The sequence below is a fragment of the Sciurus carolinensis genome, chromosome 8, assembly GCF_902686445.1.
Source record: "Sciurus carolinensis chromosome 8, mSciCar1.2, whole genome shotgun sequence".
NCBI classification, from domain to species: Eukaryota; Metazoa; Chordata; class Mammalia; order Rodentia; family Sciuridae; genus Sciurus; species Sciurus carolinensis.
In genome coordinates this window covers 114,648,283-114,665,456 of record NC_062220.1, presented here as the reverse complement: position 1 = coordinate 114,665,456, position 17,174 = coordinate 114,648,283, and the positions used below count along the sequence as shown (strand labels likewise).

At 51.6% G+C, this 17,174-nt stretch overlaps 1 protein-coding gene across 2 annotated transcripts; it reads left to right on the top strand.

Annotated features, from left to right (window-relative positions):
- Window positions 1-12,618: 12,618 nt before the first annotated feature.
- Window positions 12,619-16,580, top strand: Osm (oncostatin M). Of its 2 annotated transcripts, none has more exons than XM_047561839.1 (3): window positions 12,619-12,747; window positions 14,347-14,483; window positions 14,995-16,580. In XM_047561839.1, exons 1-3 carry the CDS (start codon window positions 12,714-12,716, stop codon window positions 15,541-15,543), a joined length of 720 nt encoding a protein of 239 aa, XP_047417795.1. In that variant the 5' UTR covers window positions 12,619-12,713; the 3' UTR covers window positions 15,544-16,580. The 2 variants fall into 2 exon arrangements, with proteins under 2 accessions (XP_047417795.1, XP_047417797.1); XM_047561841.1 differs by lacking the exon at window positions 12,619-12,747 and adding an exon at window positions 12,777-12,893.
- The last annotated feature ends 594 nt before the right edge of the window (window positions 16,581-17,174 follow it).

Below are 17,174 nucleotides of genomic sequence, written 5' to 3'. Positions count from 1 at the left end.
GCCAGCCCCTTCCCTTAGCCTCAGTCATCCGTCCCTACCTCTTGTACATGGAGAGGTGGGAAGCAGCTCCTTCAGGAAGCAGCTCCCTGGGAAGGGAGCATTTTCTTGGAGTTTCTCTGCCATTGGGGTAGGATGGGGAAGTCCTTTCCCTGGAGAGTTGGTGTGGACACTGGCTTGGGAGGTGTCCTGGACCTGAGACAGAGCCTTCAGGTTCAGGATTCCTGGGGCTGCTGCTTACCTACAGAGTTCCTGGCCTCATGTTCATTGTGGGGCCTGACCCTCTGTCTATCTGCCTGTGAGTCACTGTCTGGTTTGGGTGTTTCTCATTCTGGCTCTCTAAAGGACCTCAAGGTCTAGACAAGTCCCTTTAACCAGGTCCCAATATGGCCTTGACTAGTTTGGGGGACTGACCTGAGGAAGGACCACAGGTAAGACCCAGGAGGCTGGTCTGACCTGGACCCAGGCCAATTATTACCTGTGTCTCTGCCACATATCTGAGTATGTCCATGTGGAGGGCTTTACCTCTGCTGCTATAAGGTCCTTGAGGGTCACAGGGCTGGACCTCATTCTAGAGCAATTCACAGACAGATCTGCTCTGGGAATGTTAAGGAGATTCTGACCCATCTGGGGTCAGGCGCAAAGCTTAAGAGGTGCCCCAAGGACAGCTGAGTAGAGGAGTGCTTTTTAGGGAGGTGACCCTGGACCTCACACTAGGCTGATGCTCTTTTTTTTTTGGTGCTGGAGATTGAACCCAGGGCCTTGTGCTTACAAGGCAAGCACTCTACCAACTGAGCTATATCCCCAGCCCACTAGGCTGATGCTCTTGAGTCGGGTTTGACAGATGGGCTTTGGGTTCTTTGATGCTGAGGCAAGGGATCATACAGCCAACTTCCTGCCTCACCCAGGCCCCCATGGTGTCCTAGGACAAAGAAAGCTAGTGTCGTCAACCTGGGCCTGGGATTGGGCTCAGTGTGGGTCAGTCATAACCAAAATTGGGGACACTTACTGGGTTGTGGCCCACATCCTTGACTTTCTATAAAGAGTGAAGCTAAGTGCTCATTCTCATAAGGATGAGCTTCCTGGGGCGGGGACCAGCCCACTGTCCCTCAGGTAATAGGAAGTTGCTCTCAGGCTTCTGGTGGCCTACCCAGGGTCCAGCTTTTGCTGGGAGGATGTGGGCCTGGGCGGGTGAGGACGGAGATGAGGAAACCTCAGCCGGAGAGAGGCAGTGGCCCATTTCCACCCTTTCTGATCTTCCTGCCCATACAGAGGAAGTGAACTCTCAAGCCTTCCTCAAAATATGGGAGAGGAAATTTGGGGTTTAAAGATCTCAACTCCATCCCTGCCAGGAAGAGCCACCTGGTCTTGTGCATTCTGAGTAGGTCCACACTACTTTTCACCTCTGTAGAGGTGAAAGAAGAAACCGTATGCCCCTTTGATGTCCCTTCTGCCCTTCAGGAAGGGCCTGAGCAGGAGTTAGATGGAAGGGGCAGGGGGAAGTGAGTGTTTGAAGCTGACCGACTGGGGATGAGGGAGATGCCTCCGTTTTTGCCTTGATGTCCTTATCTGTGCGTGAGAGGTGCACTGTTAATTTATGTATATATTCAACGTAGGCTTTTGTCATCCCCATTTTACACAGGTGGAAATGAAGCACAGAGAGGTAAAGTGACTTTCCTAAGGTCACACTGGTCATGGCAGAACCAGAATTCCAAAAGAAGGTTAAATGTGCCTACAGGAGCCTGGAGAGTTTCCCTGGGGGAAAAGATACTTTAGCTGAACCCTGAGGAATGGGGAAGGTTTTGCAAGATCCTTGCAATCCCAGCTGTCTGCGTTGGTGACCGGGTGTCTGCTGCTGATGGCAACGGATGCGTGGGCAGGCACGCGAGGCCTGGCCCTGGCTCCTCCCTGACCCTGGGCTAGGCAGGGTGGTTGTGTTGGGCAATGGCTGCGGTTCGAGTCTCACTTTCCCAAGCGGGCGCTAGAGCTGGGGCTCCAGAACCAACATTGCCTCTTGTGGGGGTGCCCAGGGCTTCCTTCCCAGCAGGTCGATGTAGGCCACGTGGATGTGTGTGGGCACGTGTGTTGTGCTGCATGGGTGTACGTGTGCTGGCTGGGTTTATGCTCAGTGTGTACACAGATGAGTCCCTTCCAGTATTAGAGTGTGAGGGCGTGTGTATGTGCGTGTGTGTGTGTGAAAAGTAGCCTACACCTGGGTAGAAGGGACCGTGTGTCCTTGCATGGCTGTTACCTGGATATCTGGAGTGAGCATTTGGATGTCCATGTCTGTATGTTGATGTCAGCTGTGGGCCTGGCTCCCTCCTTGCCCATGCACCGTGTAGATGTGGCTGTGGATGCCTGTGCCTCTGTGTGTGCACACCTGAACATGGGCAGTCTGTGTTACCGTATGTTTTCCATGTGGCTGAGGCTGGGGTTTGTGTTTGTGAGTGCCTGTGTTGCACACGTTGGCTCCTTTCACGTTCACGTGTTCACATATGTGCCCAAATGTATCTCCCATCTACTTCCCTTCCCTGGACCCACATCGCCTACCCCTGCCTGATCAGTAGATAATCTGCTGCTCCATCTGCCACCTCTCCAGTGCTGGCTCCAGTGGCCAGCTGTTAGAAGGCCCACTCCCCTGTACTCACCAGAACAATGCTGGTGCCTCTCTTCCGCCTTGTACCCTCTGCCTTCTGCCCTCCTCCCTGCGGCCTCAGCCTCTCTAGTTTCCCACCTACCTCTCCACCCACTCTTTTGTCCCTTGTCCTGCCTGCAGCCCAAAGTGTTCCTGCCCTTGCCTTCTGCCCCACCAAGTACCTCTGGGGTCCCCCTGCCCTGACCCCAAGAGGCCCATCCCTGGCTGTCCAGCTCCATGCTCCTCCTGAGCTGGGAACCCCACCCTTTCTAGGCCCCAATTCAGTCCACAGTTGTCTTCACCTATGTTGCTACCCCTGGCTCCCTGCTGGTCTCCCTACCTCAGTCTCCCTTTCATTTGACTGCACAGGCATGTGCATGGCCCTTCCCCCCACAATCACAGCTCCTTGCTCATGAGGTCACCTTCAAATCCTCCTGGCCTGACCTGCCAACTTCCCCCACCCTGCCACTCGAGTGCCTCACCTTATACTTACTCTCCCTCAAGGCTGAGAGACTTCAGGGCACTGTGGTGCACACCTGTAAACCCAGTAACTTGGGAGGCTTGACGCAGGAGGATTGCAAGTTTAAAGCCAGCCTTAGCAATTTAGTGAGGCCCTAAGCAACTTAGTGGGACCCTGTCTCAAAATTTAAAAAATTAAAAAGAGCTGGGGTTGTGGCTCGGTAGTTAAGCATCCCTGGATTCAATTCCTGGTACCAAAACAAAACAAAACGAAACAAAAAAAACCCAGCTGAGAGACTCCCGTCCAGATTGCCATCAGGCCCTGTCCTGGGCTGGCATGCCCTGGCCTCTGAAATTTAAGTTAACCTTTTCTAAGTCTACAGATGAGAGCTCTTGGACCAGAGCCCACTAGGCAGTACAGCAGGAAGGGTCTTTGGGGGCCTTGACTGCCTGCCTTCTAGTCCCCTTGTTTTTTGTGGAGTTGCTTTGTGTGTGTGTGTGTGTGTGTGTGTGTGTGTGTGTGTGTGTGTGTTTGAGAGAGACAGAGACAGAGACAGAGACAGAGACAGAGAATGGAACTCAGGGCCTTGCTAGGCAAATGATTTACTGTCGAGCTAAGGCCCAGCTCTTTTTATTTTAATTTGAAACAGGGCCTCACTAAGTTGCCCAGGCTGACCTTGAATTTGTAATCCTGTTTCTGCCTCCTGAGTCCCTGGGATAATAGGCATGCACCACAGCACCCGGCATTAACTTTTTTGAGGTTCCTCTACATTGTAGCATTTGTCAGTGTGTCATTCCTATTCAAGGTCAAATAATACTCCATTGTATGCATTGACTACACTTTGTTTACAAATTTTTTTTTTTTTTTTTTTTAAACCAAGGATTGAACCCAGGGGCATTTACCCACTGAACCTCATCCCCAGTCCTTTTCATATTTTATTTTGAGACAGGGTCTTACCAAGTTGCTTAGAGCCTTGGTAAATTGTTGAGGCTGGCTTTGAATTTGCAATCCTCCTGCCTCAGTTTCCCAAGCCACTGGGATTACCAGTGTGTGCCACAAACAAACTTGAGGGTTTCCCCAGTGTTTCCCCAAGAATGGGAGGTGGGGGGAGGTGACTCCACAGCTCCTGTTCCAAGTTGTTTCCTCTGATCAGTGATTGGCAGTCCTGTGAGTGAGTCCCACCTCTGTGTCCCAGTCCCCAGAATCTGGCCTCTTCCCACTGTCTTTCTCCAGTTGCCTTCTCTGTGGAGCAAAGTTGTGACTCTTCTGCACTCAATGTGCCTGTGCAGCTGGCACCAAAAGGAGGCTCTGAGCCCGTCCCACTTCCTCCCGCCTTACCCTCCCCCATGCTGTGGCCATCCTCAAGTTTGTGCAGGACAAAGGACTCCCAGCTTCAAGTGCCAGAAAACCAGCTCAACCAGCGAAAAGGAGAGCTCTTCCTGTTGTGCATAGCTGGGACATGCCATGGGATGGGCCTGCTTTGACAGGGGCCAGGGCTCAGGGAGTTGGCCCTGCCTCCCTGTCTGTGCTGGCCCTGTTCATTCCTTCTCAGCAGGAAGGTTGGCTGTCCATAGCTCCATAGTGGCAGATTGGTGACATCCTGGGTCAAAACCCCCAGCCATATGACAGAGGTATGCTTCCTGCTTCCAGTGTCAATCCCAGGGAAGGATTCTGATTGGTCCTGCTTGGGATGCACTGTAGACCCCTGCGATACGACAGAGGCCAGGCTGTGTCTGGAGCCCCTTCCTGTGGACGAGGGTGTGAAGTGGGCATCTGATGAATGGGTCTTCCAGGCCTTGCACGTGCTGGGTATTGATTCATGTGTGAAGCAGGAGAAATGCTTTGACTTTTTCAAGTTTGTTTTCCAGGAAAGTGTTGCAATCTGCAGTGGGCAAAAAAGCATGTTTTGAATTTGCTTAAAAAAAAAAAAAAAAGTTATCATAAAGGAAAAAGTCAGCGTCTTTAAAATTGAGGCTGCCCAGAAATGGGATCACATGCTTTTGTGTATGGAGAATGGCAGAAATCCGATTTCCTTGGGAAAGGGAACCGGGAGAGCACATGAACAATCAGAAAAGCTGCTCCACCCGGCAGCAAGTGGCCCTGCAATTCTAGAAACCTGGCTGTAGGTGCATCGGATATGGGACAGGGATTTATCTGGGTCCTACAGGTCGGGAGCCACAGGTCACCTTTCCTGAGGCTTCTTCAGAAGGCCACATCTGGATAGCCATGCATTCATCCATTTACCAAGAATTTCTTGAGCACATACTTCATTCTGGGGCCCTTGCTGTACTCCCAAATGGCAATGGAAAGCCACAATCACAGTGCCCACCTCTTGGAATTTACAGTCTCACTGGGAAGACAATGCACAGTTTCAAAATGTACACCTCTGAAGAGTGCTACACAGAGTGCTACACATGGTACCCTGGGAGGGTCACAGGGAATAAGAACCAGCCTGGGCTAGAGGAAGGTGAGGGAGGGTTTCACCAAAGAGGCAAAACTTGGATTGAATTTCGATGTTTGTGTGGCAGTTCAGTAGGCAGAATGTTCAGGAAATGGGAACAGCAGTGCAAAGGCCCTGAGGTCCACTGAGGGACCAAGAAGGGTCATAGAAGGTGGCAAGTAAGAGAGGTTCAAGAGAGGCTGGGGAGGTGGGCAGAGCCTGGTGGCATGGTAATGATTTGGGCAACAGAAAGTCAGGGAAGTGTTTGAAGCAAGGGGATACAAAAAGGCTGTGTCGTATAAACCCCTCCCTGGGGACTAGAAGGGTAGGAAAGCCCAGTGTGTGTGAATGACCCATTCCCTCCTTATTTTCCTCCATCCCCTTCAGACTTCCGCTATATCCACCTTTCTCTCACCTGGTCCTGTGCCTCCCTGCTTCGCCCAGACCAGCTTCCCCTTGTGAGCAGCGAATCCCCCTTCGTCTACTGTTTGAACCTTTGTTTTTGCTTCTGTTGAAGCACTTGGCAGCATCTTTCTGAATGGTCTGCTGGGCTTGCTGGTGAACTCAGGAGGCTCTAGGAGGGCTGCCTGGGCTCCAGCCAGTCTTTGTTCCCGCTCAGGACTCTGCCTCTAAGGCCTCGGTTTCCCGAGACAATGATATCTACTTCCCAACACGGTCACGAGGGTTCGACAACGTATCCCACAGGAAATGTGCAGTACTAGGCCTGGCACACAAAGGCACTCCAGAAATATGCCTGACTTGGTATCTGGGGTACCCAAACATTTTGGGCAAGAATCTGATGTTTCAAAATAGGTGTTTTATGTTGTCATGGTGAGAAAAGTCAGGACATAGTTGGACTCCATCATCCCCTTTAATGTTTAGGGTTGTTTTTATTTAGCATGATGTTTAGTACTTAGTGCAGTTAAGGGACTCTGTTGGGCTCTGTAGGGCTGTGGGCCTTCTGTGGTCATCTGGTTAGTCCCTTTACCTAACAGGACCTGAGAGGGCAGCAGGGGTGTCCCAGGCTTGCCCTGAGAATCAATGGCAGGGTAGCACCTCATTTCCTGCCATGCAGTCAGTTGCTTATGGTCATCCCACTTCCTTCCAGCCTGGGGGTTCCCTGTGGCAGGGCCTGTTCTGAGGAGCCATGAACATGACCAGTAAGAGACCAGTAAGAGGCTATGGAGTTCAAGGGAGGTCTTTTCTCCCCCACCCCCTTTCTCCCTCCCTCTCTCTCTCTTTCTGTCTCTCTCTCCCTCTCAGTTGTACTTCCCTGAATAGGTGTTCATGTCCCAAGGGGGGGTCAGTTATCCAACTTGGGGAAGCCACTGGGCACATCGGGGACATGATTTCCTGTACCTGTGGACTGTCTAGGTCCCAGAAGAACTTGGCATCAGGTTGTTAGCTGAGGGATGCCCCTGGCCCAGGGTGACCTCGCTGACCTCCCAGTTGGGCCTTGTATATTCTGGGGTTTATGTAACAATGCCTTTCCCAATCACCCTCAAAGTCACCCTGTGACATAAGCAAATGTACGCCTTTGTCTGCCCCGAAGTGTTTACCAGACACTTGCTATGGGTCAGGGTCATCTTACTGAATGACACTGACAACCCTAAGCGGTAGCCTTTGCTATGATGTTTTAAAAATTTCAGACGCAATTCATATACCATCAACTTTATGTAACTTGGTGTTTTTTAGTATATTCAAAGTTGTGCAATCATCACCATTATCTAATTCTAGAATTTTTTTTTTACCCCTCTCCTCAAAAACCCACATACATTGTAGCTGTCATTTCCCATGCTGGATTCCCCAACTCTTGACAGCATCTAATCTACTTTCTCTCTCTTTGGATTTGCCTGTTCTGGACATTATGTATAAATGGTACCGTACAATATGTGGCCTTTTCTCTTTGGCATCTTTCATTTAGCAATGTATTTTCAAGGTTCATCTGTGTCATAGTAAGATCAGCGTTTCATTTCTATTTATGACTTTATAACATCCCTCATATTATTGATCAGGATACATTTTTTTTATCCATTTCCTATTGACAGATATTTGGGTTGTTTGTGCTATTTGGTGATTGAAAATAATTGCTTCTACCAGTTGTTTTGTGTGTGGATAAATGTTTTCTGTTTTTATAATTTATTTTAGATGTATATTTTCAGTTTTCTTGGTTATAGATCTAAGTGGAATTGTTCCATTATGATATCTCTGTGTTTAATCACTTGAAGAAATGCCAAACTTACATTCCCAGCAGCAGTGTACAAGGCTTCCAATTTCTCCCCATTCTTGTCAACACTTGTTATTGTCTTTGATTATGGCCACCCTAGTGGGAGCGATGTGGTCTCTCAACATTGGATTTGTGTTTTCCTGATGGCTCATGATTGAGTATCTTTTCATGTGCTTCTTGGCCATTTGCCTGTTATTTATTTTATTTTATTTATTTTTTGTTTGTTTTTGGTACTGGGATTTCAACCCAGGGGCGCTTAACCACTGAACCACATCCCCAGCCCTTTTTATTTTTTATTTTGAGACAGGGTCTCACTAAGTTGCTTAGGGCATTGCTAAATTGCTGAGGCTGACTTTGAATTTGCAATCTTTCTGCCTTAGCCTCCTGACTTGCTGGGATTATAGGTGGGTGGCACCATGCCCAGCTTGAATATCACTTTTTTGAGAAATGTCTATTCAACTCCCTCCTTTTTTTTTTTTTTTTTTTTTTTTGCAGTACTAGGGATTGAATCCAGGGGTGCTATACCACTGAGCCACATCCTCAGTCCTTTTTATTTATTTTATTTTGAGATAGAGTGTCGGTTAGGTTGCCCAGACTGCACTTGAACTTGTGATCCTTTGGCCTTAGCCTCCTGAGTAGCCAGAACTACAGGTGTGCATCACTGTACCCAGCTTTCTTTCTGTATTATTATTATTATTATTTACATATCACTGGCCATAATGTGCCTTCTGTATTATTATTACTACTACTATGATAGGGCTTGATTCCGGGGGTGTTCTACATTCCCAGTCTGTTTTTTTGTGTTTTTTTTTTTTTTTTTTTTTTTAAGATAGGTCTTCAATAAGTTGCTGAGGCTGGCCTTGAACTTGCCATCCTCATACCTCAGCCTAATGAGTCTCTGGGATTTCAGGAATATGCCATTGTACCTGGCTCCTTTGCTTATTTTTAAATTGGATTGTTTGTCTCTTGTTGTTATTATGTCACTGTTTATTAAGGGGAAACTGAGGCTCAGAAAGGGCAGATAACTGAACCAAGAACACTGGGCTCTCAAGCAGATTGAAACTGGAACTTGAGTTGGTCTTCACCTCCAACTCGGCAGGTGGGGGGCCACCTTCTCTCCAACCAGTGGCGTGCCCCTGTCCCCAGTTTTGATCTGCTCCCTGCAGGCCTCGTCAGGTCCTGTTCTTGCATTTGAAGGGGCAGGGCCCCCAGAGCTAGAGGGTGGGCCGGAAAGACTGGGAAACAGCCGTTCTGAGGAACCAAGCCTGTCCTCTCTTCCTCTCCAAATCACGCGGACCTGCCTGACGTGGCCCAGGAAGAGGGGACAGCCCTGGGCCCTGTGGTTGGGGATCCTATTTATACTGGCTGGGCCATGTTGCAAGCTTTTCCTGCTGGCGAGAGGGACGTCACTGGGCACTGACCTCACCAGAAACGCTGACGCACCTTCCCTCACACTTTGCTTGAATGGTCCTGAGTCCAGGCTTCTGCACCTCCTGGCCACTCCCTGTCCTTCTGCATCTCCCAGTGCTGGACCCTCAGCCAGCGTCCCCACTCCCTGTGGCCTTCCCATGGTGCCTCCTCTTACAAGCTGTTATGGGCTGAATCATGTCCTGCTGAATTCATGTGTGTAAAATCCCAATTCACAGTATCTCAAAATGTGACTATATTCAGACAGAGCCTTTGAAGAGGTAATCGAGGTAAAAATGATTCTATTGGTGGGCCCTCAGCTGATCTGAGTGGTGTCCTTATAAAAAGTGGAGATTAGGACGTCGACAACACAGACCAATAGATGACCAGGTAAGAAGACAAGAAGACAGAGCCAGGAGCTGTGTCACACACTTGTAATCCCAATGATTTGGGAGTCTGAGGCAGGAGGATTGCAAGATCAAGGTCAGCCTCAGCAATTTAGTGAGACCCTGTTTCAAAGTAAAAAGGGCTAGGGATGTGGCTCCATGGTAAAGCACCTCTGAGTTAAATCCCAATACCAAAGAGAGACAGAGAGATAGAAAGAGAGAGAGAGAGGAGATCGTATACCCAAACCAAGGAGAACGGCCTCAGAAGAAAAAAACCTATGAACACTTTGAGCTCAAATTTCTAGCCTCCAGAGCTGAGCTGAGAGCTAATAAATGTCTGTTGTCTAAGCCACCCTGCCTGTGGTAGAGTCGGCCCTCTGTATCCGGAGGTTCCACATCATTAGATTCAACCACCTGCAGATGGCAATGTGGTTAGGGTTACAATGGTTTTGTCTGTTCTGAACACATATGATTTTTTTCCCCTGTCATTATTCCCTTGAGAATATAGTATAACAACTGTGTAGGAAGCATTTGCATTGTGTTAAGTAGTATAAGTCATCTAGAGATGACTTAAAGTATACAGGAGCCACACATGGTGGCTCTACACCTCTAATTCTGGTGACTCAGGATGTTGAGGATGGAGGACTGCAAGGCTTAGCCACATAGTGAGGCTCTCAGCAACTTAGCAAGATCCTGTGTCAAGATAAAAATAAATAAATAAATAAAAAGGACTGGGAGTGTAACTGGACTGGTAGAGTGCCCCTGGGTTCGATCCCCAGCACCGCGCGCGCGCACGCACACACACACACACACACACACACACACACAAGTATGTGGGAAGATGTGTCTTAAATCCTATGCAAATATTTTACCATTTTATATAAGGGACTTGAACAAACTCAGATGTGCTAGAACCAAGCCCTGTGGAAACCAGGGGATGTTTGTATTTCCCTTTTGGCAGCCCCAGCAAACTAATACACAAGCTGTCCTTGCCTTTGGTGACCTTGGTCTCTCGGGACTGTGACCTGGGTACAACACTTTGACTAGCCCCATGCTCAGAGTGTGGTCCTTCAAATTAGACAGGCCTGGTTTGAATGCCCTCTTAACTGTTTGCAGGGTAACCTTGGGCAAAGCAAGCACCCCTCTCTGAACCTGAGAGGTCTTGCAACAGGGGAGGCAACATGGCCTCCTTGGACTGTGGGTAGAATAGAAAAATGCAAGGGTGAGACTCCCTAAGTGTGGCAGGCAGTCAGCAGTTGCTGAGAGGGGCAAGGAGCTCTGTGGCCCCATCTGGCTCCCCTGCCTTGAGTAGGCCCCTGGACTTCTGGAAGCTTCCATCTCCTCATCAAAGCAAGCTAAGGAATCTTCCTCTAGAGGTTGTTGCAAGATGAGATCAGGGATGTGAAATGGAGAAGGATCCTGACTTGGCCAGGGCCCTAGGCATTGTGGGGGTGGATGAAGACGGGGAATTTAGTGGAAGCGGTATTCTCAGGATGAGGATCCAGAACTGGCCCGTGGGGGTGGCGAAGGTGGGGTATTGGGCCTTGTGTGGCAAGCGCCACAGGGTGTGGGGCGCGGATGGGGATGTAGAGCAGCCCCTTGGGCATGGACTGTCTGATTTTGCCTACTGTTGAATCCTCAGCACCTGGGAGCGTCTGGCACAAAGTGGGACCAAATACAAGCTTCTTGATGGATACAGGAGTGGCGGTGGGCATGTGGGCAGAGGTGGCAAGCAGGTGGGGCAGCCTTGATCGGGCCTCACTGGCTTTCCTTGAAGACTCTGCAGGAGCCATGCACCCGCTTCCTGCAACTCAGGCCTGGCTGACAGCTCTCCAGCCTTCTGAGAGCTGCCTCCCAACTGTCCACCTTCCGGGCCTGGGGCTTGTGCTGGAGCTGCCAAGGCATGGCCTGCAGGCCCTGGGCTATCTCCTGAACCACCTTGTCCACCTTTATCCCCGGGCCTCAGTTTACCCCACAGAAAGGAGCAGGTTACTGGAGAGGCGTTGTCTCCAGGGCCCCTTCCTTGTCATGTTCAGATGCCTTCAAGAAGCAGAGGACCAACCCGCGATCGCTATCTTTCAGAGAAAGTGAAACCTGGTCTCCAACTGTCACCGCGCAACTCTGCTACCCCTCCCTGGCTTCCCCTCTGAGCTCACAGCTTCCCCATCTCCTCCACCCCTCATCCCGCCCACCCCCCCCCCACAACAGCTAGTACTTGGAATTAGAGTTTCGTCTTTTCTTTTTCCTTCAAAGGGTTTTGCCTTTTATGTCCATGATGGCAGCAGCCCTGTGAGGTGGGTCGGGAAATGCTTTTGTCTTCCTCATTTTACAGGTTGGGTTTCTGGGGCCCAGACAGGTTAAGTGACTTATCTCAGGCCACACAGCATGTCAGAAAGCTTAAAACCTGGTCTTCTGTTTCTCTTGCTCCAGGTGTCTAGTTCTCCCCTAAGGTCCCTGTCTACAAAGAAGGGCCTGCCTGTGTGTGTGTTGGGCGTACCTAGGATGGGAAGGCTTGTGCCCGTTGAGGGAATGAAGAGGGAGAGCTGGGCTGGGGGATGCTAGTCCTGGGGCTGGAACCACAATCTCGGGGCTGCCAGCCTGGGGCTGGCTCTGTGCCCAGAGCCCAGTGGTTTCCGCTCACAGATGTCCCAACAGCCCCAGCGAGAGGGCGGGAAGGGCACTCAACAAGGAAGATGTCTTGCTCCCCTCAGCCCCAAACCTCAGTGTCCTGCGAGGCTAATGGCTCCTGGGAAGAGACTGGCCCGGGCTTCTGCAGGCCTGGCTGGTGGCCCCTCCCTCTGACCCTGGGCCCAGACTCCTGAAGATGGCATGGACCCCCTTGATTCCCATTCTCCCCAAGAAGGCCGAGGCTGCAGTTTGCATCATCCTTGGGTGTGGGGCTGACCTCGAAGAACGAATTCGAAGAAAACAGGAGGAGGAGCGGGCATGCCGCAGCACCCAGCACCCATTGGCCGCCGTGGAAACTTTGGTTTTTGGGGTCATGTTCCCAGAAGGCCTGCCCTCCCCCCACCCCCTCCCCACCCACCTCACGAGGTGTTGGCCAATCGCCCCAGCGGGCATAAAGTGGCTGGCAGCCCGCAGGGCTCCCAGCAGGGAGGTGTTACCCCCAGTAGGCGCAGGCCAGAGCGCGGGCACCCAGCATGCGGGCGCGACTCACGAGGAGGACGCTATTCAGTAAGTACTTCCTTCCTCTGTACCAGCACCTGCTTGCTGTGCCCAGGGTGCTGGTGGGTAGCAGGGCACCCTCTGCCCTCTGAGAGCTGGGGCCGGCAGTCACCAGGCAGAAGGATGCTGAGGAGAGGAGAGAGCCAAGAGGTCAGGTAAAGGAAGGGGTCCACTGAGAACCCAGCATCCCTACAGATGGCGGGTATCCCTGGAGGGCTTCCAGGGGAAGGTGAAATAGAAACAACTCGGGGAACAAGGCATGAGGGAAGAGGATGAACTGGGAAGAGGCCAGGGAAGCAGAAGAGAAGAGGAAGATGTTCCGGGAAGGGAAGGAAGTTACTAGCTAGTCAGAGAAGTGGGGCAATATGTGTTCCGATGGGGCCTCCTTCTTACCCTGCTTTGATTCTCAAGGTCTGGGATGGATTCTCCAGTCAGTCAGGCCCCGGGGCCTTGGAGCCCAGACAATCACACAGCACACAAGCCACACCCACACTGCGGCAGGCACAGTGAGTCCTGTGACATCACCAGAGCCTTAACCTGAAGAGGGCAAGTGCTCCTCGGAGCCTCACCTGGTCCCTGCCACACGCCCTGCAGATGCCTAGTCTCATGTGCATCCTGTCATACGCACACCACAGACCTCCCCACCCACAGCCAGAGTCTGGTCACAGATACCTGGGGAGCCGGTGAGGGCACCTTGTGGATGGCACACTTGGGCGCCCGTTCTCTCAGGCCTCCCCAGCAGCCAGTCCTCCCCAAGGGACTGAACGGTTTGTAGGAAGGGAAGGATGGTGTCACTGTCTTCCGGGCCATTGCGCCATAGGCCCCTTCCGACCACGTGGCTGCTGGGGCCGTGGGGGTGGGGGCAGCGGGCCACAACTGCACCAGCCCCCTGCAGCCTTCTAACAGGCTGGAAGCATCCTGGTGCGCCAGGTAGAAGTGGTCAGTTATGGAAATAGGAGGAAGGCATGGCAGTCTGGGGAGAGCTGTGGCCTTGTGTGACCTGGGCAAGCCCTTCTCCTGGGACTTGGTTTACCTGTCAGTAAAGTGGGCACAGGCACTGAATGATCTCCCATATCCTTTTCTGACTGACCACTCAGATGGAGAGGTAACCTCTTCAGGTTCTGTACATAGGGGACCCAGCTGCTCTGGGGTTGCCACCCCAAAACCCTCTCAAGTACACCTGCAGTGGAGGACTAGAGCCTGCTGCAGGGAGCTCAGGGTGGCTGACAAGTCTGGGTCCTGGAGAGGAGCCAGCCCTTAGCCCAGAGGTCTTGTAGAGAGCTAGTTCCAACTTGGCCATCTGCTGTCAGTTCCTGAGGTTAGGATCTTGACGTAGGCAGGATTGAGCTCCAGCAGGAATGGGTGCTGCAACTTCCACTTAAAGACCTACTTGGTAAATGGCAGCCACTGTCCTGGCCCTTCCCACCCTGTTTCAGATTCCGTGCAGTGACTCACTGGGAGGGTGGTGGTGGCCCCACAGTGCCACCTGTCTGCACAAACCCTGGGCTGAGGGGATATACCTTTTGGGGCTCTCGAGTCCCTCCCTGAGGTTCCTGCCTGTGGCTTCCTCTCCAAGTCAGGTGACCCCCCCGTCCTTCTTCGTCCCAGGTCTGGTCCTCGGACTCCTGCTCCTGAGCACGGCAGCAGCCATGCGTGGCTGTGTGGGCCCTTACCAGCACCTCCTCAGCCAGCTCCAGAGGCAGGCGCACCTCACGGAGGACACCAGCTCACTCCTGGAGCCCTATGTGAGCACCTGACCCCTTGTAGCTTCTGAGCCTCGGAGAATCGTGGGGGTTAGCAAGCCCCCGCTCAATGTAGGAGTGGGTGGGGAAACTGAGTCCTAGAGTTATTCCAGGCCTAATCCCGAGAAGCCGAGTTTCCCTAGCTCCCACTCCATTCCTTGTTCCATTGCTTGTTGAGCATGCTCATTGCACACCTGCCAGGTACCTTGTTCTAGGCACCCGGATGCAGCAGAGAGCAAAACAGATCCTGCCCTCCTGAAGCCCCCCATTCCCTACTGATGTGCCCTCACCCAATTACTCTCACCAGCTCCCAACAGCCCTCCAGCCCTGCCCTTGGTGATGGCAGAGTCTGTCGTCCCTTGGGCCTCAGTTTCTTCATTTGTCCAGTGGGAAGATCAGATAGAGGAGAATCAGTTTTAGCATTTCAAAGCCAGTCAGGGTGGACTATTCTATGTGTGTGGTTGTGGGGGGAGGGGCTCCAGTATGCACCCTCTGATTCTCCTGTTTCCCCCAGATACACCTCCAAGGCCTGAACACACCTATCCTGAGAGGGTCCTGCACAGAGCACCCTGGGGCCTTCCCCAGCAAGGATGCACTGCGGGGACTGAGCAAGCGAAGCTTCCTGCGGACTGTCAATGCCACACTGGACCGAGTCCTGAAAGGACTAGTTGCTTTACAGAAGCAACTCTTAGAACAACAGGACTTGAAAGAACTGGAGACAGCCAGGCAGAACATACAAGGCATCAGGAACAACATCCACTGTATGTCCTGGTTGCTTGGTGGCTCCTCTGAGACGGCTGAGCCCATGCAGACAGGCCCAGGGTCCTGGTTGCAGCTCACTTCTACCCTGGATGTCTTTCAAGCCAAGCTGGAGGGCTGCAGGTTCCTGCGTGGCTACCATCGCTTCATGGGCTCAGTGGGGTGGGTATTCAGGGAGTGGGGGGAGAGCCCGAGCCGGAGCCGGAGACACAGCCCACGCCGGGCCCTGCACAAGGGGGTCCACAGGACCAGGCTCTTCAGGAGGGGCAAGAGGCCTGTGCCTCGGGGGCAACTTCCCTGGTAGCCTAAGGGGTGCACCTTGCAGATGGAGGATATAGGAGGTTCTTTTTGGAAGCCAGACGTGGCAGGATGCTGCCTCCCTGGGTCTTCAAACCGGCTCTGCTCCATTCCCTACGACACAGAAGCGCACTTTAAGGAGAGGAGCTGGCTGGGCACCTGCTACCTCTTCTGGGCTGAGGAGATAGAGTCAGGCCGTTGCACCCCCAGCCTCAAGTTTCCCAGTCCTGGTGGGGTGGCCAGGTCAGGCCACGCGGGATCGACTTTCCATTGATTCAGGGGTCTGATGACACAAGCTGACTCATGGCTGGGCTGACTGCCCCCCTCCCCCCAGATCCCCAGAGGCCAGCCAGCCCTTCCCTCTTATGACTTGCAGGGCTGTTGACCCCAGACTTCCTCCTTTCCGTGGTGGCAGGATTCTGAGAGGGAGGTCAGGGCTTGAACTGACCTCTGATGCCTCATCAATGCTCAGGCCAGACACCTGGACATCTGAGTGACCTCATTTTAGGCAGCTGTGACTGGGGAGGGGTGTCCTAGAAGGAGCACTGATCTTGAAGTCTAGGGAAAGGGTTCTCAGGTCCCAGCCCAGCCACTTACTGTGTGACCTTGGACGGGTCATTTTTACCTCTCAGGATCTTAGTTTTTTCTTTGGGGAGCCAGGGGACTATATAAAAATCCCTCTGCTGTCAGTTGCTGAGACTCCGTGACAGAGGGTGGACATCAAATTCTTTGTAAATTTGGACATGTGGTGCAAATGGCCATGGGATGAGTGCAAGCTGAGTTCTCTCCCAGTGCCCGGAAGCACCCAGTCTTGGGTCCTCGCTGCTGGCTGCTCCCCCTGGTGGTGTGTTATGGAATTTTCTCATGCTGAGACCATTACCCTCCTGGAGGGGGTCCCAGAAGCTGCTGGGCAGATTCTTTGGAGCAACATGACTAATTTATTGATTTTTATCAGTTTTTAATCAGTTTTGTATTTATAAGGCTTATTTATGATGTGTATTTAATGTTAATATTGTGCTAACATATATTTAAAACTTGCTGGTTTCTAAAGCTCCCGTCTCTGTCTCTTCATGCCCTGGGGGTGGATTGGAGGTCTGTGCTCAATCAGGAAGAGAAATCACATGCCCCAGCCAGCCCGGGGCTCTGACCAGGGAAACATTTCATATTTCTTCTTATTATTTTTAATAGCTAAATGAGTTTCCCTTGAGATACTGGGGTTGAGGGTGTTAGGGTAGAGGAGCAAGAGAGGACGGAGGGAGGTTGGAGAGTGTGAACTGCTGTGGGCTACTGTGGGTGTGTGACAAGGGTATGGGTGTTAGTGTGTGTATTTTTTATATGTGTGTATTTTTCTTGCCTCACTTTTTTTTTTTTTTTTTTTTTTTTTTTTTTTTTGGTATCAGGGATTGAACCCAAGGGCACTTAACCACTGAGCTATGTTCCCAGTCCCCTTTTTATATTTTATTAAGAGACAGGGTCTCACTAAGTTGCTTAGGTCGGTGCTAAGTTGCTGAGGCTGGCTTTGAACTCATAATCCTCCTGCTTCAGCCTCCTGAACCACAATTATAAGCATGTACTAACATTCCTGGCTCTTGAATCATCTTAAAGCCTGGATGTTGGTGTTCCGGATATGTGTGTGTG